Below are 25,433 nucleotides of genomic sequence, written 5' to 3'. Positions count from 1 at the left end.
TTTATTATTTCTTTCTAGCTCTTGTTTTCATACGTTTCCCCAAACTCTCTTTGGAAATCACAGAAACGTATTCTGCTCTGTTTTTTAAATGAAAACATGTCAATAAAAATACACATTTTTACAAAATTATAGAAGATATCTTACATTTAACTGTGAGATTAAAGTTGGTGACAAAAGAATTTAGACGTTAATACTTACTACTTTTTGAGGGCAGAGAGGATTTCTTTGAATTTTGAATTCTCTACTTAACAAAATGTCTGACACACTTACTGGATCTTTAATAATTTTAGCAAGTGCCCTTGTTACACACACACACACACACACACACACACTCGTTCACCTACAGGCAGGCCCCTTGACGGTATCGCCCACTAGGTGTTTGGGGTACCACGGTCTTCCGGGTTTCAATTTCCAGAAGTTCTTGCTCCTGCTCATTTCTCTGTCCTGGGTAGGGAGGGAACTCTTCCACCCTGTGCCTGAATCTGAGACCTGGTGTTTGCCTTCTGAAAGGTGCAATTTGATGCTATTGCAAGCAAGATGCCCTTAGCTCTTTGTTCCTGTGTCTCCACAGATTAAAAAGAAAATGTTCACAGAACCATAAAACTTTTGCACATAAAGAACTGGGCTTGTCCTTTATTTATAGGCTACCATTCAGACATGAAAACGATTGTTCAAATGCAATGACCTTCACATTAATCTCAGGTGAAATTTTGTTGTCTGGGACCTTCACCATGACTTTTTAACTCTCGTTGTTTTGTCTCTCTCTTTGTAAATGTGAATAAAGAAGTGAGTTAAAGTGTAGTGTGTGATGCCAGCTGAAATCCAAGTAGATTATACAGTCATTGCAAAGCATAAAACTGAAATTGCCCTGAGTAGGCCTTGTCAGATGAGCCATCACTTGAAAAGGCGACCTCACGCCTGGGACTGATTACAGACAGGAGGTGCTCACAGCACTACAGCTGATTCTACTGGTAGTTGCATTTGTTTAAGTATGTAGTTCCTTGACTATGAGAAAACAAGAGTACTTTCATCTATGTGTGAAAATAGAGACTTGTGAGGCTTTCAGACAAGAAAATGGAGTGTGAAGTTATCTAAAGATGTCTGATTGATTGGATTAGTATTTTATTCTGTATCCATTTTGCATTACAGATGAGGCCTATCGACAGGCACTGAGCTTTGGGGGAGCAAGGCTGGTGTCTTGTTTACCTTTATATTCTCATACCTGATACTCGAGAATTTTTTGAATACATAGATTGAAAAATGAAACTATTTTAAATGTATACATTTTTATTTACAGCTGCTGCTGAAGGAAAAGGCAAAAGTGGGGAAGACTTTTTTCAGAAGGTAAGTCACTTTTTACTCGTGCCTTGGCGATAATTATGGAGAAATGTACCTGTCTCAGCAGCTACACTAGAAGCCCCTGAAAACGCCCCTTCCATAGGAAGGAAAGTAGGTTTTGATAAGATAGCTGGAGACGCTTGGGGCAAGGAAAGTGTGGTAGGCTGTTTGGGACGTAACCATTCAAGGGCGGCTCCTTCTAGGCAAATTTTTTTTTTTTTTTTTTTACTTCTTTATTGGAGTATAATTGCTTTACAATGGTGTGTTAGTTTCTGCTTTATAACAAAGTGAATCAGTTATACATATACATATGTTCCCATATCTCTTCCCTCTTGCATCTCCCTCCCTCCCACCCTCCCTCTCACACCCTTCTAGGTGGTCACAAAGCACCGAGCTGATCTCCCTGTGCTATGTGGCTGCTTCCCACTAGCTATCTATTTTACGTTTGGTAGTGTGTATATGTCCATGCCTCTCTCTTGCTTTGTCACAAGGCAAATTTAATGCAGTTTTCCCTTGGAGGCAAGGAGGCAGTGAGGGCTGCCAGATCTGCTGCCCAGATTATCTTCTTTACCGCCTGTTTCCTCCTTCCCCAAACACATACCTGACCTAGGGGGCTGGAGAGAAGGAGTCCCTCACAGCTTCTTCATTTCTGGTAAGCATGACCGTGGGCGAGGTGATAAAATTGACAAAAGATGCACCATTAGACCGCTTGCTCACAACTGGTAACCATGTCCATTCTGTCCCCGGCTGCCCTCCGTAAGTTCTGACCTTCAGTGAAGCCAGCCTGGCCAGTCATAGAGGGGAAATAGGAACTGATGGAAAATGATTTGAGATAGTGTGGAGAGCAGTTGATTAATTCTGGTTAGCTCTATTTTAAAATAAGTGTTTTATGTAAGGGAAGATGTGTGTCTTTTCAAAGAAATTGACTCGAGTTCCTGTTCTTTCTTTTGTTCAGTTGAATTTATTATATTTGTGTGTTTGTTGTTGGTTTCCAGAAGGCATGTGTGTAGGAAGAAATAACACAGTTTGTCCCAGGGTGAAATACAGCAGCAACTACGGATGAGGTTAAATATCACGGTAGAGGGTCATCAAACTTTTGGAAAACACCTGTGTGACCAGATGTGGCTTTTACAGTCTTCCTCATTCTCTTGCCTTCTGTGTGATCTGATTTTTTTTTTTTTTTTTTGGTCAACTTCATCATTCATCTGCGTTCTCTTCCAAGGATATTGAAAGCGAATATTTTCAGAGCTGATGCTGGCATTGCCATTTCTTCATTCTGAAAATATTTGTTTACCACCTGCTGTGTTGTGCAACACACTGGAAAGACCAAAATGAGCAAGGCGTAGTCCCTGCCCTAAAGGAATTAGTCTGGTGTTTGATGATAAAGCTGCATAAACATCAGGAAAGTCTGGGCCGTACAGGATTAAGCACTTGACTGGGACTTGAGGAGATTAAAAAGCACTTGTTGAGGTCTTTAGAAGAGTAGAAATTAGCCAAGTGGAGGTAGGCTTGGGTGGGTGGGAAGGGCATTCTAGGTGAAGAAACAGAATGGAAAAAGGCTCAGATGTGGAAGAATTCATGCAGCATTCATACTTCAAACATTTGGCTGGCATATGACATCGGAGAGTTCGTAGTGCAAGGTGAGGTGTACTCTCCTATATGATGAGGTACCTTCTTTGTTTAGGCGGCCTTTCTTAAAGGGATTTACATTTTAAAAATTTAAAAGTGCTGTGCTGGCCAAATAGAATGTGCCAGACCACAGTTTTCCACCCCTGCCTTTTAGGCTCATGCTGTTGAAGTTTATGTACTATGCTTGAATCCGCCTTCCTTGGCATTGTCTGACATTGGTTCATGTCCAACTTGTACTCAATACTTGGGCAATTCAGAATACTCTGCTTTTAGCTGGGGCAGGCTTGCCACAAGGGGAAGGAAAGAGAAGACAAATAGCAGAAATCGCAGATTTGCCTTGGGTTGGCTGTGGTGGTACAAATAGATGCAATCTATGGAAGGATTTTTGTTTCTTTTTTTTTCTGTTTTTGAGTTCTTCTTTAACTTGCAAAGAGATGTAAAAAGCAGCCTGTTCAGCTTTGTGTGACTCAGACATTTTAAAACCTGAATCAAAACACAGTGTATGTGGTCATAAAGGACCTTCATTCTTAGAAGATTTGCTAATATTTATCACTCTTTGCAGAGCCATATATACATTCCAGCAGTTTAAATGGAAACACATGTTTGAATCCAGGAACATGTGTGCATCCCACAAACTGTGAGTTGGAATCATAGATTACATTCTTGGTCACAGGTTAATGAAGTCTCTGACTAAATGGAATACTTTTTAATCTCATTTTCTTCTTTTGTTCAATAAAGTATCTTCCTGATGGACAAGTGTCAATATAAGATTTGGATACTTACCCTGGAAAAAACCCTGCAGCTTACTAAAAGGCAAGCATCCCAAATTTCAGAAAAGTAATTTTCAGTGTTTTGACCAGACAGAAGTAGACATTATGGTCTGTCTCCAGTAGAATGAAGGAGCAGAGAAGTATTGAATTCTCCTCCAGGAACTTTCTTCTAGTTACACATCTTCCATTAAAATTAATGGAATTTTGGGAAACGTTTGGGAACAAAAAATAAACCACATTGCTCGTCATTAGCATGTTTGAAAAAATGCTTTTCTTCTTCCAGGGAAATGCAAATATGAAGGTTCTATATGCTTATTATTAGAATATATTTTGGTTTTTTACTCTGGGGTGTGTATCACAAACCAAAATTAGAATCTCTCTTTGAGCTGAGTTTAAAATTTGACTATCCTGACTTTAAAAATATCTAAGTCTGGAAGGATACCTCCCGGATTCATACTGCCTCTCCCTAAGGAGAGGATTGGAAGAGGAGGATGAGACTTGTATAGGTTACTTTGGTTTTTTTGGACCATCAAGATATAGGTAAAATCACTACTGGGATCATCAAATGTATTGTCTCAAATTTGGAGCTATGATTTGCAGTTGTTCAGTTTACTGTACACTTAGACTTCTCCCAGGCGTCACGCTTATTGTTTGTTTCAGAGATCTCCCTGGTTTTCTGTGTACTGTTTTACTGTATGTGTTTAAAATGTTTTATTTCCACTGATATTCTATTAGGGTAAAAGACTAACCTGTTACAGCAGATAATGCCAACAATATCGTGCCTTAAAGAACAGTTCTTTAAAATTAGAAGCATCTTAAAAATTCAAAAATAGGGGAATGGTTGAATAAATTTTGGTGTATTCACATCATGAAATTATATGCAATGTTTAAAAAAAACTAAGTAAATCTTTACCCATTGACACAGAAAGATACTTGCAATGTATTGCTGAATCAAAAAGCAAACATGTAAATAGTATGATTTCTGTTTTGCAAAGTACATATAAAAACAAGATAAAATATAGGTCTGAAATGGTATACATTTCAGATAAGTAAAACCATCAACAGAGATCACACCTTTTTATTTTGTCCTTCCCACATAGTACGATTTTTAAGTAAGTGTGTACATCTTTTGTAAAATTTTTAATGAAACAATAACAAAAAGGAAAAAAAAAGAACAGTTCTTTATTTTACTTTCATGTAACATTCTAAGGAGAATATTCCCGCTTGGTGGGTGGCATTGTCCCATGCTGTCAGTGAGAGACCCAGATTCCTTCTAAGACAGAGCCCTGCTGTTCCTTAAGGCACAATCTCATCTGTATGGTTAAAACTGGGTCATCACCATGGCCAGATGGGAGCTGGTGAGGAGGGAGTGCGCCGTGGTCTTAAGGCAGGTCAGGTCTGGGTCTGGCATGTGTTAGTTGTTCTCACGTTCTCCTGGAGAAAACTCCTGTAAGAGGCCTTATGTAACTGCAGTCATAGGGGTGGGAGGAGGAGCCTCTGGAGGAAATACTGATTTTGCAAGCGCTATTTACCAAAAGACAGATTAAGGAAAAATGAATGTGGTCGGAGGGTAATATCTCTGTGTGTTAAGGCTTTGAAATGTTTTGTATTATCTTTTGGGGCAGCTCTAAAAATTTGTACCACAAATTGAGTGGCTTCCACACTAAAAATGGGTTGTCTCACCTTTCTGGAGGCTGGAAGTCCAGGATCGAGGTGTGGACAGGGTTGGTTCCTTCCTAGGGCTGCGAGAGAGAATCTGGTCCATGCCCCTCTCCTGGCTCCTGGAGGTTTGCTTGCCGTCTTTGGTGTTCCTGGCTTGTAGAAGCATCGTCCCCATCTCTGCCTTCTTCACATGGCATTCTCCTTGTGTGTGTCTTGCTGTGTCCAAACATCCTCTTTTTGTAAGGACACCAGTCCTATTGGATTAGGGCTCACTCTAATGATTTCATCTCTCTAATTACATCTGCAGTGACCCCGTTTCCAAATAAGGTCGCATTTGAGGTACTGGTGGTTAGGATTTCAATATATGAATTCTGGGGGACACAATTAAACTACTAATACCTTTTAATGGAGGAAATAAAGTTTGTAGAACATTTACTATAATTAGAAAAATTTGGTAGAATTGTTATCATGTTTTGACACTTAATTTGATCTATAGATTTTAACTTCCTAATCATTTGTACTAAATTGTTTTCTTTCCTTATAGCAAGTCATTTTTAAGTTGTCTATAAGAAATACATAACTAACATGCAAGAAAGAAAAAAAAATCTACGTAGTCATCCCACCTTTGAAGGAGAACTACTATTTATACACCCTTAGTCCTTTTTTCTATGTATATTAAAAATGTAAAGTGCTTTTTAATATTCTGATTGGCTGATGAGATTACAAATTAGACTCTGTATTGGATACATCCCAAATGTTTTTCTGTGTTGAAAATTGCAAGTTCTCCAGTAATTGTACTTTTTATTCTTTGGCTCTAACTATATTTACAAAAGGAGGGAATGGATACAACTATTGCTTTTCTCTCTAGTTCTTTGTCCACTTCTCATGGAACCTTAATTGAAACACATGGAAATGATCTGCCAGGAGTTTTACAGTTCTTTGGCCAGTTGTTCATGGCTTACTCACTGTCTGTCCTGTTTCCTTTAATCACTTATTTTTTTCTTTCTCTTGTGAAATGACTACTTTTTTTCTTTCTCTTGTGAAATGACTATGGCAAGATCTTGGAGGGGAAAATGTGTTACAGTGTATTAGGTGGGGATGAGTAAAGTGATTGTATTACAAATGTGATTCATCAAAGCAAAATGCTTTTGGAATCTCGAATCCCAATGGCTGAAGAAGAGAAAATCCATTCAGCATCATAATTGATGAAAACCAAGTTTTCCATTACATTGGGTTATATACATCGTTTCACCACAAAGTACACATCACATATTTTAAAGTAGGGATATTTTATACCCTTAAAATATTTCAGTTTAGAAAAGTGACCTTTAAACTATGGTTTTTCAGAAGGGCTTATCACTAAGACTAATATAAATAAGAAACTTTGATGGTTTATGTGGTATATTTTTATTACCCTCAAGCTCATCTTGTTAGGCAAATAGATTTCTTTTGTCATTTTGAGACGGGAAGGTAGCAACTGTTGTCTTCTGGGGTAAATTGCTTGGAGGAATATCTGTCTCCCTTTGTACCTCAAAATGAGTGCATTAGTTGGTCTTAGATGGGGACCACTTGAATCTTTTTATTGGAGGGGGAGGCAGAAATCTCTAAGTATAATTGCTTCTACTTCCTCCACTGACCATTGTTTTGTATAGGTTGAATAGATCATAGTCCTCTGGTCATAGAAATAAGTTTTGATTTAATTATTTAAAAGTGAATTCACTTCATTATAGCCCATGATAAACTTTCTCTAGTACTGAGTCTTTATGCTTAAACATTTAAAATCAAATTTGATTTAAATGAAATTAGGATATTTAAGGTTTTAATCTCAGTATGTGTTTTAATAGGTAATATATTCACATGGTTCACAATTCAGACATTCCAAAAGGACGTGTATATACAGTGAAGAGTATTTGATGTCACAGTTCTGAAGATGGGCTGAGGAGGCTGTAGAATGAGTGTTGATTTTGATTCCAGACTTAAATGTTGTCACCACTGGATGTCATCACGAATGGACAGTTAGGCCTTAAAGCCAACATTCAGGGACCCTGAGTTCTTATTTCTGATGACAGCGTTACGGACTTAAGTATAAGTTTCATTGAGAGAGTCTGTGATCACTGTTTTCTCCTACAACTGGCTAAATAGGGGTAACTGGCACGTACAAGACTTAGAAAAAATGGACAACCCCCTAAACAGGTTCTTCTGGTCATCTCTTAATTAATTAATTATATTTATTTTAAAAAATTAATTTTTAGGGCTTCCCTGGTGACACAGTGGTTGAGAGTCCGCCTGCCGATGCAGGGGACACGGGTTCGTGCCCGGGTCCGGGAAGATCCCACATGCCGTGGAGCAGCTGGGCCCGTGAGCCATGGCTGCTGAGCCTGCGCGTCCGGAGCCTGTGCTTCACAACAGGAGAGACCACAAGAGTGAGAGGCCCGCGTACCGCAAAAAAAAAAAAAAAAAAATTAATTTTTATTGGAGTATAGTTGATTTACAGTGTTGTGTTAGTTTCTGCTGTACAGCAAAGTGAATCAGTTATACAGATACATATATCCACTCTGTTTTAGATTCTTTTATCATATGGTCATCTTTCAGAAAGTTGTTAAGGGTAAGAATCTGTCCTGTTTTTATATCTTCTGATTTGCTCTGTGTCTTCCATCAGAGTCGAGCAGATAAGGGTTAGTGAGAAAAGATTAAGAAAAAGACTGTCTTAAGTGATTTGCTCATTCTCTCTTTTTCTTTTCTAAGTTCTGTCTTTGTGTTGACTTGAATACGAGGAGCCTGGGTGTCAAGCCCATATTCTCGAGCATGTTGTACAGTCACCTGTTGAGTTCTGTCATCATATCAGGTACTTGGCTTTTCTTTCAGCAGTCATTTCACACAACTGCTTTATGAAAACCACATTTGCTGTTTTATTCCTCTTTCTGCATCCATGGAGGTAGGGGATGTCATTGGGGTTCCTTTAAACTGTGTGTTTGATGGCAGTGAATATACCCTAATTGCTATTATGATTTTTTAAAGTGAATAATCATAGTTAATTTAAATCAATACCCTATGAAAGTTTAGTCATTACTGGTTAAAATGTCTCTTGAACCCAAACTCAAAGCATTGGATCATGTGGAAAATCACATTGAGTTTATGATTGGATTACTATATAGGCCTTAAAAAATCACGTAAACATTACTAGGGCAGAAATTATTCCAAAATGTTAAGTCTCTGTCTCAGTGATGAGATTATGGTTGATTTGTATTCTTTCTCTATACTTATTATGCTGTGAACCCCTATTATTTTTAAAACCAAGATTAATCATCACCACCACCTCATGGAGAGAAACAGACCGTAATGGCTAAAGTAGGTTGAGGTTGCCCATGAATGCATAAATTATTGCCAGTTTGTAGAACATAAAGTATTTTGTTGAAAGAAGTGTAAAAGGTCATTTGGTTCTGCCACCCATGAAGTACGGAAGTTCCTTCTGTATCTTCTACAACAGGTATAAAGACAGTACAGGTCTCAGATGTATATACAAGGCAGATCATTTTTAGTCAGTGCTGATTTTCAGAAAATTTCCCCCTTTCTTTACATCCATGTGATCTTCTTGTTTTGCCATTTGGAGGTATAAAATTTTTTTTGAAGATTTTTTTTATAACATCTGTATGTCTTCTTTTCTTCAGACTAAAGATATTTAGATTTTATTTATCATATAACTCAATTTTCAGATCCCTTACCATTCTATTCACTTTTAGGAGCAAGATTTTACATGTGGCAACAATATCTGGGTACAGTATTTTGGGTATAGCCTGATGAGTACGGCTGTAGTGAGGCCATGATATCCATGATATGGATGTGATCCAGAAGCAGCTAAAGATTATATAATTTTCAGGCACTGTTAATTGGTCACAGATGTGAAGAATTGGCTTTTTTTGGGGGGGGCATCCTTCATCCAACTGAAGAGGAATGTTTGGCTCCAATTGTCATTACTAGGTGTATAATATAAATTAAGGATACTAGAATCCTGACTGGCAGGTTAAAGCCCACTTGTAGATAGCTCACATGCTCTGTCACTCTAAACTCTTGACCTGACATTTGGCCTGGAGACCATGTGGCAGTTAAGGTGGCCAGAACATGAAAGTGTGGGAAGCATCCCTTTGAAAGAGTTCACCTGGTTCTGGGACTGTGTAGTCAGAACTCCTGAATGATTTTCTTTCTTCATTATGGACTTCACAAGGTTACCTGGGAAAAGGACTCAACCACAGCATGACAGCCCATAAAACGAGGAGGCCAGTGCAGTGACTTTTAGTGTGACTCCAGTGAATGCTGTGACATTTAGTAAAGAGCTTTAAGCTTTACTGCTTTAAAATGGGTTTACAGAAGAATTAGTACATTTAAAAATTGGGTGTGGTGGTGATATCCTTTTCTTCTAGACAAGGATCTGAATAGTCTTGGATTAATTTTTTTTTTCAGGGTCAGAGACCTAGTTGGTGGCAGCCAGGACTTGAAGAGTGCTTTTCTGACTTTGACTGTTGTTCATAAAATATAAATCATTTTCTGTAAATCGGTGATTATCATGCCCTCTTGGGTGGGCTGTGCTCCTATAGTGAGAAAAGTTCTGTCTAAAGCTGTAAGTTTTGCTGAGTAGGACTCTGAATTAGAGTCATTGTGGTGCATTAGAGGGACAGCCAAAGGGCTGAAGCAAATTAATACAGTAAAATAAATGGTATGGATTTTGTAGTCCTTTGTATTTTGTTTAAACAGTCAGATTTCAAAATCATATTAAGGTTGGTTGGTCTGATATTTCACTATTTTATTTTATCCAGGAGAGTTATAATAGTGGCTTATTGTCATCTCATGAATCAATCCTTTCCTCAATTTAGGAACTCTCGCTGTTTTTTAAAAAACAGCCTTTTGCTTGATGACGTTTAACATTTTGCATTTTATTTAGACAAAATAGATTGCTTTAGAATTTGTACTTTGGCTAATTCAACTCTTACCTTTTGTCTCTGAATAATACCTTTAAACTTATGGACTTTGTCATTTATGTGATTATATGCCTGCCTTTCCACATACCCTCCCATGGAAAAAGGAGAGGAGCCAGGTGTGTTGTGCATCACCTGTTTCCCTGCTCTTCCAGCCACAGCTGACAGGCCTAGATGTGGCACCAGACCCAATGAGGAACCTTCTGGAGACACTGGCCACGACCTGTGTGACTGGCTCTGAAAACTCACTGAGTGAGACTTTTCTCTAACAAACTGGGGAAACTTAGACCTAGAGTGGTAGTGGGGACGCAGAGGGAAAGGTCGTGGTGTCGGGTGGGGTCGGGGAGAAGCCAGGGGTGACTGTGTGGGCCACGGGAAAATTCTGGAGTCACAGGGAGAAGCAGCTGTGAGTCAGAAGAAACCCATCCACAGAAGGGAACATGGAACAACAACAGCAACCCAAAAAAAAAAAAAAAGAGAGAGCGAGAGAACGAGAGAGAGCGAGTGAGAGAGAGAGCGAGTGATAGAGAAGCAGATATGCCAGAAGTGAGCAATGCCTCTTGGGAGAGCTGGCACAGTTTGTGGTGCTTCTCAAGTTTGGCTCAGTAGGTGCTTTTGCAAACTTCTTCCCTTCCCTTGATGTGCTTGAGAAACTTTGGTGTCTGTGTGTAGTATAGTTTAACCCCTCGATGAGTATCTCAAATTAAGTTACATTGTTAAAGGAGCAGTGCTCCCTAGATAAGACGTAAGGCATTCTCCCCAAATGGGTCATTAAGATATGTATACAGCAGCACACACACACATATATATATATATGAATTCTATTCAGAGAGAGTGTTCATCATATACTGGTATAGTATATTTTCATGTTTTGCAACATATACCACAGTGTATTGTAAAACATGAAAATATAACATACCAGTATATGATTAACACTCTCTCTGAATAAAATTCATATATATGTGTGTATATATATGTGTTTGTATATATACATATATATATGGTGTGTGTGTGTGTGTGTGTGTGTGTGTGTGTGTGTGTGTATGAATAGTATTCTTATTCAGGGTGTGTTTCTCTTTGCTCGTCAGTTGCCAGCATTATTCAAGGAATCATAAGGTCATAATTGCTGTTAATATCTTCAGTGGAAAAAGCTTGTGCTGGCCTTATTTTCCAAAAAGATTTAGCTGTGGGCTTTTATTGTACGTTTTAGGATTTCCTCCTCCTCCTTGGACATTGGCACTAATATATTGTTTTAGTCAGTGTTATGCTTTTTGTGGGAAGTTTGTAGTCAGCCAACGTGAGGAGGGGTTAGTACAGCATACAACATTTTCTGTTTTTCTTAGTAGTGGTTACGGAGAACGCTTTGTTACTCTTTGCCTCTTTAAGTAACATGATCCTTGAATTAAATTATTAAATTATTAAATATCCTGAATGTTACTCTCTTATTTTGTATGTTCAGCAGTCGTGGATTGTCCCAAACTAGTTCTTTTGCAGGTTTTTATTTCTTTGGAGGCAAGTTCCTTCTTGAAAGGAGCTGCCTTTTGTCACTTTAAGAGGTGAAAAAATAGATTTCATTACCATTTTTCCCCCCTTGGTGAAATCAAAATGATTTAGGATAAGTGTATAAGTATGTCTTTCCTTCCTTAGCATTTATTACCATTAGTACTCTTGTCATTCTAAATTATCATTCAGTCATTCAAATTTTCTGCTTCTTAATAGTTAAAGTGATGACGTTGGGAATGAAGGAATTTAGCCAGAGATGAAACCAACTACAGGCAAATATAGAGGCTTCTGTGTTTCCTTCTCAGTTTTCTTTCTTGAGTTTTCCATCAATTACTTTTTTGAGAGAGAGAGAGAGAGAGAGAGAGAGAAATAACCCAGCTTCAATTCCCATGTGGCTGTTTACTTTGGAGTTGCCAAGAAACCTTAATCCCATGTGAATAAGAAAACTTTAAACTCAGTTAGCTTGGAGTTGTTTTCTTAAATAGAACTTCTTCCTGTTATATTTGTCTATGGGATTTTCCAAGACAATTGTGCAAATCCATGTGTAAGTCAATAGGAGATGCTGTTTGAGAAGCTCTGTGGCATGGTCCTTAGGTTGGTAGGTTGGGAGAGCCTAAATGTTTCCTGGTTTCAGCCAGTATGTTGAGAGGGAGTTATTAACAAAATTGAGGAAGTAGTATATTTTAGTATTTATTTGGAACATGGATGTTGTGTTTTCTTTTCATTTGTGAGTACCACTTCACTTTAGCATCCCTCTCACACATTGAAAATATGGTGTGCTAGGACCTCCCTGGTGGCACAGTGGTTAAGAATTTGCCTGCCAATGCAGGGGACATGGGTTCGAGCCTTGGTCCGGGAAGATCCCACATGCCACAGAGCAAGTAAGCTCGTGCACCACAACTACTGAGCCTGCGCTCTAGAGCCCGCGAGCCACAACTATTGAGCCTGCGTGCCACAACTACTGAAGCCTGCATGCCTAGAGCCCGTGCTCCGCAACAAGAGAAGCCACCGCAATGAGAAGCCTGTGCACCACAACGAAGAGTAGCCCCCGCTCGTCGCAACTAGAGAAAGCACGTGCACAGCAACGAAGACCCAACGCAACCCAAAAAATAAATGAATAAAAAGAAAATATGGCATGCTACCTCATACTCTGTCAATCTGGAAACTCTGTCTTGTAGTTTCATGGGAATACTAAAGAAGAAATAATTTCTACCTTCAAAGAGCTTTCAAGCAGAAGGAGAAAGATGTTTATAAGAAAGGGTTAGAATGAATGATGAAGTACACAGGCTTTACAAAGATGCCAAGGAGGCCATTCATGAGAAAGTTACCACCCTCCCTGTGAGCTATACACTGTGCAGGTGCAGGATCGTGGAGGGGAAACGGGCGACATCTGGCCCCTGTCCTCAAAGGGGTCACACTCTCTCTAAAGGAGAAGTGGCACGGAAGTGCCACCCAGGGTGGCGAGAGCATGTAACAGAGGAAACAGAAGGAGTGATTTGTTCTCCTTTGAGGCATCAAGAAAGGCTGCCCTCAGGAGAAAGTGTTGGAGCAGGAATTTGAGGGAAAGGTAACACATGATTAGTATGTTGGGTAAGATTAGGTCAGGCTTTGTGGAAGAGTTTCTGAGCAGAGAGCAGGGTTGAGATTAGGTTAAGATGTCTTCTAGACCTGTGATAAAGTGATCTAAATGTCTTAATGGAGGCAAGATGGAAAGGCATTCCTCATGGAAAGAACCCCCTGAGTGCCTTTGCAAAGGCAAAGTAAGAGACAGTGGAGAATGTTTTTCTGTCCCGTGGCCTAGAAAGCAAATGAGTTAAAAGTGATATATATCATTATATCATCTTTTTCTGAGCTAATTACTCAGAGTCAAGTGGACGGTTGAGAGGATGAATAGAAGGTTTGGAAATCCAGATTAAATTTAGGAGATCATACTGTTTGTATTCATTGTCTACTGAAAGATGATGAGAATTAAAGACGATAGCCAGGATAACCAAACATTTTGTGTTATAGCTTGTTTTGCAGCTTCTGACTTCTTTGTTAAGTGCTGGCTTTAGGGATATATTATTACTTTTTTCTTCCCTCTACTTTCTTGGAGGAAAAATGCATTCCCAGGAAGATTAACTTTTAACTATGCTTTGAAACATGAGTTTTCAACTGTTGCAATACCTTCATTGCATTTTGGACGATAAAACTTCCAAGTTTGGAATGATGGCTATAAAATAAATAGCATCATTTGACTAAATCCCAAACCTTCTATGATAGGCAGTTTTTAAAGAATCTATTTTCCAGGAGGACAGTTGAAAACTTTGGCTTTGCAGTTTACTTCTGGCTGTGTTTTATGGGAATCAGACTAAAACTTCTGAGACCAATGATTCCAATTTGGCAAATAATAGAAAATTTGGTTCTATTTGTTCAAAATTAATGCTTCTCTTAAAGAAATTGTTGGCTATCAACCATTTAGCATGTTCTAGTGTTAGCATTAAACCACCATTATACAATGATGAACACGTACAGAGAAGCCAAGAATATTCGAGATCCAGTATTGTATGCAGAATAAATATAGCCAAGTCTCATTTTTTCAGGGCAAGGTTTTCTAACTGAAAGAAGTGGAATTCATGTTCCCTTTCCCATTTCCCTAACTCTACCATGAACCATTTTAGAGTTAGTAAATTCTTAATCTACAGCAGTATTCTTACCCCTCATTGGTGTAGGTTTGCCTGTGGATCTTTTAAAAGCTATTGATGTCCAAACTAGAGATTCTTATTTAATTGTTCTGGAAGTAAAGCTTGAGCATTATTATTATTTTTTAAACTGCCCAAGTGACTTAAATATGCAGCCAAGGTTTGGAACCACTGATACAGCATGTGGGCAAGTGCAGAGAGAAATTCTAAATTTGGGTTGGTCCCTAATGCTGATTAAAAGGAAGGAATTGTATGTATTTTTGTGCATTTGTGTCAATTATGAATGGATTTCACTTTCTGTTGAGTTTCATTCTCTTAGGACTAAGTGTTCCATGGTACAATTTCCAAAAGGATATACTGTGGAACACTAGTTCTGTATTATGTTAATAAATACTGTACTTTTAAAAGTTCCATGATTAGGTAAGTTTGAGGAATGCTGTTATATACAGTTAAAAAAGGCTCTTCAGAACTGCTTGCAGCCACTAATGTGTGTGTTATTTGCATTTTGTGAATTTGTTAGAGGAATATATATTATGCAGCACTTCATAAAACTATTTGATCATTTTTTTCCTTTTGGTGATAAGATAGTCTATAGAATTAAACAATCAGTGAATTATTTAGAAATTCCTTTTTTTCCACTGACCAAGATTTGTGTTAGGTCTGGACGTGATGCACTTACACAACGGAGACTTTCTTAAAAAGTTTATTTCCTCAGTGAGCCTCATGATAGGGTGAAGAGTGTAAATCATTGCAGAGTACATGATTCTTTCCTAAAACACAGCTGTTATCATTTGATAACTGTGCTCAGAATTTTTAAACATCTTTCCATTGCCTCCCAGTTAAAGCATAAATGTCTTTAAGCTTTGGCATTGAACGTTCATTACAGTCTGGTTCCTTCCTGCTTATTGACCTTTGTCACCTGGTGCTCCTTAAACCAACCCCCTGGTATCAACCAGTGGGATCCCCAAGCCGTGTTCATTCCTGACTTTTGTGGCTGGAGATAAAAATATCTACCCATCTAGAAAGTCTTTTTTTCACCTTGTCTCTGACCCTTTCCAGTTGTATAGCTAAAAGTCCCACCATTCTGTGGCATGTTCTGGGCTGGTCCAGCCTCCGTGGACAGTTTTCATTTCTTTATACGTTACACACCTGCATCACTTTGGATTTTATTAAAAAGTTAATTTTCTTGTGTTGTTGTTCTGTTCTTTAGAGTTGATATACTAATAGTCCAACTAGTTTCTGACTTCTGAATTGAGAGAGTCAAGTATTTTGGCGTCTAACCCATTGGTCTCTGTGCATGGTTGGGGCTAAGTAACTTCTTAGAATCATGTTATTGTAGGACTGAAAGGGACCTTAAGAGATTTTCTAGTTTAGCATAGAAATGAAGAAAGACCTAGAGAATTTAAGCCATTTGTCCAAGTCATATAACTTTCTAATTGTTGAAGCTGGAGAGGAAACCCAAGTCACTCTTCTTTTCACTGCACTGACTGTTTATATCTTTTTAAAAAATCCATGTGCTCTTTCAAGAAAAATTAAAATCTCATGGCCTTCTTTCTTGTTAATGGCAGAACAGTAAATATCGTTACTTAAAACAGATCAAAGTAATGAGAGAAAGTGCTGTCTTGTTCCTCGCTCTTCCAACCTACCCCCAAATTTTGATGCTTTGGAGGTTCTTAGGGAACACTTGTTTGAGATGGTGTTTAGGAAGCTGGGTTTTTAAACCTTGGATGTCCCAGAGGTGATTACAGTGTGCATTCCTTCATACCATCTCCTGCTTATCCCTTCCTCCCTTTCCTGATGCTGTGCCCTCATTCTGAATCAATCAGTGAAGGAAACAAATAAGAGATGTCAATATTATGAAGAACACTAAACTAGGTACCATGAGATCTGAGTTCAAGTCCGAGTGCAGTCACCAGCGATGAAATCTTATGCAAGTCATTTGGTTGTTGAGACTAGTACTCACTTAAAAATGGAGACAGGGCTTCCCTGGTGGCGCAGTGGTTGAGAGTCCGCCTGCCGATGCAGGGGACACGGGTTCGTGCCCTGGTCTGGGAAGATCCCACATGCCGCGGAGCGGCTGGGCCCGTGAGCCATGGCCGCTGAGCCTGCATGTCCGGAGCCTGTGCTCCGCAACGGGAGAGGCCACAGCAGTGAGAGGCCCGCGTACCGCAAAAAAAAAAAAAAAAAAAAAAAAAAAATGGAGACAGTTCCTCATAGAATTAGTGTTAAGATCAGTTGAATCTGAGCAATTTTAAATTGGTTGAAATTGAAAAGCTTTGAGCAAAGTTGAGAGATGATCGGATTCTTCTGAGACCTTTCCATGTCAGTGCTTGCATCTTTGAGGTTGAGGGAAGCCTGCAGGGCTTTATTGTTTTAGGATGGGACCCCTTGTTTTTATTATTGTTATTTTTTTGGCCATGCCACGGCTTGTGGGATCTTAGTTCCCGGACCAGGGATTGAACCTGGGCCCATGGCAGTGAAATCAAGGAGTCCTAACCACTGGACCACCAGGGAATTCCTGGGATGGGACCTCATGTCTTTAATTGCTTGGGGCAAAAACCACACACACATCTATAATATCGTTGGTAACTCTTTTCAGTTTAGAAATGAGTGATAGTAACTTTTATTTGGGGATACTACTTTCTGGATTCTTATGTTGAGAAAAGATCCCATTTGTTGGTTTGTTTTTTTTATTGAACTATGTTAAATTTTTTTGGTATTTGACAGTAAAAATATTTTCTTCCTTAGTGACTTTCTTTTTCTTGAGGTGATGTTGATGGTGTTAAGTGCTCATGCAATGGAATAGTTTGCACTATTAGAAATCCTAGTCCTCCTTTGTTATAGGACGGAGAATTGTCAGGGAATGATGGCCTGTGGCTGGGTGAGGTTTGCTACCAATAAAGAATCATCAGAGGGCTTCCCTGGTGGCGCAGTGGTTGAGAATCTGCCTGCCAATGCAGGGGACATGGGTTTGAGCCCTGGTCTGGGAAGATCCCACATGCCGCGGAGCAACTAGGCCTGTGAGCCACGACTACTGAGCCTGCACGTCTGGAACCTATGCTCCGCAACAAGAGAGGCCGCGACAGTGAGAGGCCCGCGCACCGCAATGAAGAGTGGCCCCTGCTCACCGCAGCTAGAGAAAGCCCTCGCACAGAAATGAAGACCCAACACACCCAAAAATAAATAAATTAATTAATTAAAAAAAAATCATCAGGGCAAACCGAAGTTTCATTTTGGATGAAAAAATATTTCTGTTCTGCTTGGCAGAAGAGGATAAAAAGAAAATCCAAGCAACTTTTTGATCCAGGGGCTGCCAGTTCTCTCTGGGTGCAAGGAACGTTTCATGTCTCAGCCACAAGAATTTGCCATTTTGGTTCAGATGTGCATTGTCTTCCCTCCTCATGGCTTCTCTGCTTGCAGCTTGTGGCTTCGTGTCTCTTGGCTCTGAGCCATGAGAGTCCTTTGAAGACCACTCATGAACTCCTTTTTCTACAGCTTGTTGGCCTCTTGGTAGGGGTAGTGGGAGCCATGCATCATGATTGTTTTGAAAGATTTATTGAATATTTAATGTGGGACACTGTTAGGCCTCTGCAGGGACATGATAAGACAGTGATTCTCTTGGTTGCTGATTGTAAGTGGAGGTATTTATTTGGGGATCAGTATAGGTTTGGATATTGTAACTGACAGTTAAATTGGTACAGGCATGGTGGGCCTGTGCTGTGAGGGCCAGGGGGAGCCACTTACATAGGACCTGTAAGGTGAAGAAGACCGGGGACTTCGGGCGGATATGAGACAGGATGATAAAAGGGCGGATATAAGGAAATGAGAATGAAGAGTCTTGCTAGCATCTAGTGGTGTGGAGAAGAAGAACATGAAAGAATTAAGGATGACTTCAAAGTTTCAAATACGAAAAGGACAGACATAGTACCATCTAGCAGAAGAGCTGTTTTGGAGAAGCATGTTGACTTTGAAACCAAGGTGGAGATGTTTGGTAGAGTGTAGCAGAGAGATCAGGGCTGAAAATAGTGACTTGTTTGGAATCACTTGCATTATTCCAGCAATAGTGAAGTGGTTTATGTAAAATGGCCTATAAGCTAGGAGTTTTCTTAACCATCTCCTTAACATTATGGAAAATAACCATTACATTTTATGGTAAGTAATTACGGAGTTTTTTTTTTTTTTAAAGGAGATTTGAAAAAAATGGCTAGAAGATATCCAATAGGAAATGCGAGCATATGTGTATTCTTTTTGAAATGTGGGTCTGTATTTGGAAGCCCTCAAGCTGCAGTGAAAGGAAGAAAGCTTCAGTTCTTTGTCTCCTGCCTTCGTTGCTCTCTTCATGTCTCGGGCTCCTCTCCCCTAACTCCCCTGCCCTCATTTTGGTCTCAGTGCTTCTGAGATGTAGACCAGTGTCTCACTGCCACGTATGCATCAATATGTGGTCACCCCGTGTTCACAGACTTGAAAGGTCCTTCTTCCAAAGAGTCACTTGTGTCACATCAGCCTCCCCAGTGGTTTTGTGGCGTGGTTGTAATGAGAAAGGAGGCCCAAGGCTACTGTACCAGTTTATTAACAGCTGGTTATTGGGAAAAGAGCATTAGATGAGGAGAAAGAAGAGGGAGATAATCCCAGTGTTGGATGTCTTTTCTGAGTCTCTGGGTCCTTATTCATTAAGGAAGGGGCAGAAACATCTCGTCTCTAAAGCTGTGATCTTCTGCTTTTTTAGCGCAAAGAAGTAAGATCCATATCCATACTATAAGTGTTCCCAATAAATCAAGACAGGGTCCAAGTAGCAGCTCATAGAGTATATTTGTTCGTCATGGGAGATTTATGTAGCACTCTTATATTTGCCAAGGCTTTTATTTTCCTGAACTCCCCAGTAAGATAGGGCAGGAGGAAGGTCTTTAACTGTTAAAGCGGTCTCAGTAAGCAAGCCCACCATTGAAATTAATCCAGGTTCATCTTCTTGGAAACCATGTGGTAATGAGAAATGGGAGCACGTACGAAAAGCTTTATGATTTGCCCCGAGCCTCATGACTAGTTCTCGTTAACTGAATTTTGGACAGAAATGGTAATTTCTCATTAAGCATAAGGAAACATTATTTTGTACTCCCCTTTCTGGTTGAGGCAATACATAGTAAGTTAAGCAATATAAGTGTCTCAGAAAGGACTGGGTGAAAAAAAGAATTGAATCCACAGCCTAGTTTTTGTTGTAGGTTCACAACATATGCCCTACCTTTGTTTAGTGATGACATTCCTTGCAGATTTTGTTTACTATTTGTTACTTGTACCAAAATGTTTACCTGTAAATAGGTAGGAGTGTCATGAAATGTAATAACTAGTCTTGATTCATACTGAGGAATGCTGAATTGTGACTTCTTTACATGTGAAACTTTAAGGTGTTTTCAGTCATTAGATTCTAAAGAAATTACAAACTGCTTCTCTCTCCTTTTTGTGAGTTTTTAATTCCAGAGACCAAAAAAGTTTACATACGTAGCTTATAGACATTTGCTTAACTCTTAAGATGGTTGTTGAAGCCCTGGAGTAAAGTTATTCAATACGTATTTGTTGATTGAGTGAATGAAATGATTTACTCATTAAAATTTTTTTCGAATTTTTTAATGTGTGCCAGGTACTGTGTTGGGCATCAGTGGTGAATGATTTAGATGTAAGTTCTGCCATTATGGAGCAAACACATTTTACTGAAGGATACAAATACAGTACAAGAAAATAAGCAGATAAAACCATGATTGATTGTAATCCATCTGTGAAAGAAACATGCAAAGTACTAAAATGGGGAAAGGCTTATTAAATGGATGAACATATCAAGTAAAAAATAACTCAGTTTTTTTAAGCGAAGTAATTTCAGGGGACAGCTAAATTTTAATCATTTCCTTGGAATATACAAAAAGCTTTTTATAGTATTTACTTCAGCTTTCAAAAGCAATTCTTTACCCTCCCACTTACACTAGCACATTTAAGAAATCTTACCCATGAAGGATATGATTGTGTTTTCTTTAGTTGTCTTTATTGGAATTCTTTTACAGTTCTTCCAAAACAGTACTACATTCCTTAGAGCTAAGCCTCAGCAGGAATAATGAAGCATCTCATTTGATGTATTATTCCATTACCTATGATGTCAAGACAGTTGGTAAAAAATTTCTTTTTATAGAGCAACCAAAGGGTGGGGAGGGGGAGGGAGAGAAAAACCGATTTAAGCCAATCTAAACAGTCAGATCCCGAGGAAATGATTTAGGGAAGCTTTATCATGTGATGGCTGCTATTCATTATCTCCTCTGTGTTGGACAGACTGGGGGTTTTGTTTGCCTTTTAAATCAGGGCAACACTTGGATTGTGGTTTTGCTGTCGTGCCCTTTCTTCATGTCGGAATTTTTCTAGGGCTTGTTGCAAATTCCAAGGCAGATGTTTGTCTTCCTGAGGTTCGGGGATGATTTGGCGCCATCTAGGTCGATCTTTTGCTTTCCCTGGAAGAACACTGTTGCTGAATAATTTCAAGCAGTGACAACTGCTGGGAGGAAGTGTATGGTGGTGTCTTCATTCCCCGAGCTAGTTAAGTCTTTATTAGTCTTAAAGAGACGAATCATTTATAATTTTAAGTTCTAATAATATAGTAAAGCTTATCACTTGTATTTTAGGAAACCAATAGCTTCTACACTTTCTAATGACGAATGAGTTGGACACATGGTTAATAATATGGTTAGACAGAGGAAACGTCACTCTAGGCATTCTTTGTTTTTTGTTACTGTGGTAAAATACATATACCATAAAATTTATCCTTTTAGCCATGTTTAAGTGTATAGTTCAGTGGCATTAAGTACATTCACGTTTTTGTACTGCTTAAATTCTTGCTGTGAAAAATCAACCCATCTGAATTGTATTTTGACATTAAGATAGTCACTTGTTTATAGGGGAAAAAACTTCATGTTGAATCACAGAAGCGAAATATTTTGCTGGAAAGATAAAATTTGAAGTTGTAATAGCTTTGCTGCATATTTATCTGGAATAGCCAGGATTCTTAGAGGTCAGCTTTGCACATTTCACTGAACAGTATCTAGTCACTCTAAAGCTAGCATTTAGAATTACTAAGCAGTTGATAGATGCTGGGTGCCTAGGAAAAAGCACAGGGAGTTCTTTGCATTTTGGGAGGGGTTAGATACTCTGCGCTTCAGGAGTGAGCGAAAAGGCACAGCAGCTGCTGACTGTGGCTTCTTTTTTTTTTTTTTCTTTTATTTGATGCATTTTAATAACCAGTGAACTGGAATGTCTTCTGTATTTGTAGATATCCATGTATACACGCAAGTAGGTTACAATTCCTCAGTGGCTGGGTGAGCACAGCAGCTGCATGCACACAGGTGTGCCCGTGCTTCATGGGGAAGCGGGTAATTTCCAGACTTGTTTCTCAGACTTCAGCAGATCTGATCACTTCAATTTTTAATCCACACTATATCAGCGATTTTGTTTCTTTATTGGTCCTATGACATGTTTCTACATTTCACAGTGTTTACTGTGTTATTTCTTAGTCCGCATTGTGAAAGATGCTTGTGGGAAACAGCACTTGTGTGGAGCTCAGTCCATCTTCCCTGAAATGTTTATTAAGTCTGTGTGTGTGTCGTGTTCCAGGATGGAGAGTAGTGACTCTGCTAGGGCAGAGGAGAAGGTCAGAGAGAGGAGTTCTAGGCTGGCGTTATTCCTGGAACTTGGTGGAACGTTTTCTCTAATGAGTTCCTGGTGATTTGAGAACACCTGCAAAACCTTTCCCTCAAGTCTGGGCTGTGCAGTCACCATTTCTGTTCCACCAGTCTGGCCCTTTGTCCTCTCTGCAGCCCGTGGTCTTGCAGGAAAGTGTGGTTGACTGCACGACCCATGATCTAATTGGACACATCAGCAAAAACACCTACGCTCCTGAAAATATGGACCATTCATTTGTATTATTCTTAGACCATAATGCCTACGAGGTGACATTTACTTTTGGGGCTTGTCAACCAGGTCTCTCTTAGATACCACTGAACAAAATTTTGTGTTGTCTGGCTTTCTCAACCAACCGGTTACTTAAAGGAAAGCCGAGTTGAATTTCTCAGCTTAAAAACTGGAGAGTTTAAATCCCTGTGGTTGGTCTGTCTTCTGAAGGCTTTGTGATGGTGCCAATCTCAGATCGGGATGTGAGCCTTCGAGGGAGGGGTGATAGTCTCGCTTACGTGACATCCTTGTGCATCCAAAAGCGTTTGGCTGCATCCAGTGTTTGAAGCACCCTCCCTTGATTACAGAGCTCTTTGCTGTCTTCTTCCTTTGCCTCTGATTTTGTCAAGCTTCCCAGATATTTCCTGAAGCGGTTTCCTCTGTAGTCATCTGTCACCATCTGTCCATCAGAGAAACCTTTCCATTACCTCCAGATGCAAACCGGGCTGGCCTGCGTTGAACACGGCACTCTTCTGTTTTCAGGGTGAATTCTGAATGGCACAGTGGTCAAGCTTTAAGGTACACTGTGTCATCCCTTGTTTCACAAAGTGTGAAGGGAAAATAAGAGTTTGGAAATAATCTGAGGTGAGGAGCATTAGGGTTTGTATACAAAACACACCTCAGAATTGGAGCTTCCCCCATGGCCAAAGCTGAAAAGCTGACCGGTTATAAGAAACACAAGTTTCAGAAGATTAAAACTGTGTCAGTGGCTCAGGAAGATCACAGGTTTTATGGCTACAGGAGCCTCAACCTCAGAAGATCTTTTGTGAATTTGCTAAAGGAGACCCTGCAGTATGTGTCTGGTAGACTGTGTTGTCAACAGCAACTACTCCCAGCTGCTGTATGATTATTTCTGGTTACATCTCAGTGTGGGAGAAATAGAGTTGCTTTTGTGCTACTATGAGTTAAAGCAATTCTACACAAATTAGGAATTTAAAGTATCTAGGATGGGGGCTTCCCTGGTGGCACAGTGGTTAGGAGTCTGCCTGCCAGTGCAGGGGACCACGGGTTCGAGCCCTGGTCCGGGAAGATCCCACATGCCGTGGAGCAACTAGGCCCGTGCGCCACAACTACTGAGGCTGTGCTCTAGAGCCTGGGAGCCAGAACTACTGGAGCCTGAGTGCCACAACAACTACTGAAGCCCACGTGCCTAGAGCCCATGCTCTGCAAGAAGAGAAGTCCCTGCAATGAGAAGCTTGAGCACCGCAATGAAGAGTAGCCCCCACTCGCCGCAACTAGAGAAAGCCTGCGCAGCCGCGAAGACCCAACGCAGCCAAAAATAAATAAATAAATTTATTTAAAAAAAAATCTAGGATGACCTGTACAGCTGTGAGACAATCCTCGATGAATATTCCTTCTCCCAACTGAGTTAGATAAGGTGGTGATCGAGCTTTTATTAATACTTATTCGTTTTTATCCTTACTAATAATTCTAGCAGTAGCACCACTTTCTAACACGTGGCTACCCTTTTCCTAGTCCCTATAATGTGTCAGACATGGTGTTGAGGCACTTGCTGCAGAAGACATCTCGTAATCCTTGCAGAAACCTGGCAGAAGCTTTATTCCGACTTCAGGGAAAGGAAACTGGCTCAGACAATTTGACTGACTTGGCCCGTGCGCCTTGTACAGATTCCACCACCTGAGACCAAGAAGTTGTGAAGAGAGGGCAGTTGAGCTCTTTTCAGCCAAATCTTAAAAACAGTCCAGGGAGTAGCCTTTTTTTCACATTAGCCCATGCAGCACAGATATAGACCCCCGGCTGCCCCTGCACCTGGGCGCCTCTGGTTTCTTTGTGGCCCCCTGTGTGTCGCAGGCGTGCTTTGTGGCATTCCACAGCTGGCTCCCTTTAAGACTCAGAGCTGTGCATCCAGAGCCACATGAGAGTGATTGGAAAAATTAGATAAGAACAAGTATTTTCTTGCTTTGATTTTTTAAATATTCTTAAGCTTTGAAAACATAATTAAGTTTAATTAGTCTAATGTTGTCAGGAAGGGCAGTCTTTTAAGGAGGAAAAAGAAAAAGCCTTCCAGGTAAAGATATTTGAGATCTGATAATATTTCTACCACGTCCTCTTGATTAAAAATTTAAGTGAAAAACCGTGTATAGGTTCTCTCCTTCTGTCATTTTGACAGTATAGCATATGTTGAAAACTAGCTTTAATATGCCTGTATATATTTTAAGCCAGAGGCAAAGTTACTTTTAAATGTCAATTTTTAGTAACGACGTTCATAGGATAGTATTATGTCTACACTCTAAAAGGTTGAATGTGTGTTGAAACAAAGCATTTGCTTTATATGGACAGAAAGGGACCCCCCGCCCCCAACCACTGCCCCCCAACACACACGCAATTTGTGGTACCTTAGGTCAAGGTGGAGAAGCTGATGATAAGTTTTAAAGAGGGTATGCAATTAGAACCACATTGGCATTTTGGCAGTTATTTATTTTTCCAGGGTGAACGTGCTTTCAGAAATTGCCAGTGGTTGCTAGGCAGACTTCAACAAACACAAAGGACATTACCCAAGCGTCCAACCTGGCTGGTTTCTCAATTTGAGTTTTGTGATCCTGGCTCAAAATGTAGTCAACTCTATTACCGTTTGAATTTGGAATACAGAATTTTGCCAGCAGTCACATTGTCATTTGAGTCAGTAGTGAAGTGAGTTTTCTCCCCAGGAGGCCAGGTGACTGACTTGAAGTAAGGGCGTGCTGTCCAAGACTGTGGGCCAGGTCATTTGAACTGCCTCAAAGGTGAAGAGAAACTATATAAAGAAAACAACTCCATCTTGCCAGGAGGAGTGGCCTTTTCCTTTGGTGCTCTCCTTTCTGATGACTGGATTTTCCTGCTGGAGATATGCTGGCTTTTTTTTTTTTTTAATCTCTTTCTTCTGGCAAATGAACAAAATTTTC

General features: G+C 39.8%; 1 protein-coding gene across 1 annotated transcript in view; it reads left to right on the top strand.

Moving 5' to 3' along the window:
* BICC1 (BicC family RNA binding protein 1) overlaps positions 1 to 25,433 on the top strand; it is a gene marked incomplete at its 3' end in the record, with an annotated part of 301,352 nt that overhangs the window by 105,468 nt on the left and 170,451 nt on the right. The window contains exon 2 of the mRNA XM_079714901.1: positions 1,298 to 1,344. Within this exon, the coding sequence (XP_079571027.1) occupies positions 1,298 to 1,344 (47 nt within the window). The remainder of the gene's footprint in view (positions 1 to 1,297; positions 1,345 to 25,433) is intronic.

Source organism: Hyperoodon ampullatus (assembly GCF_949752795.1).
Source record: "Hyperoodon ampullatus genome assembly, chromosome: 1".
Taxonomy (NCBI): domain Eukaryota; kingdom Metazoa; phylum Chordata; class Mammalia; order Artiodactyla; family Ziphiidae; genus Hyperoodon; species Hyperoodon ampullatus.
This window is presented reverse-complemented; position numbering and strand designations above follow the sequence as displayed.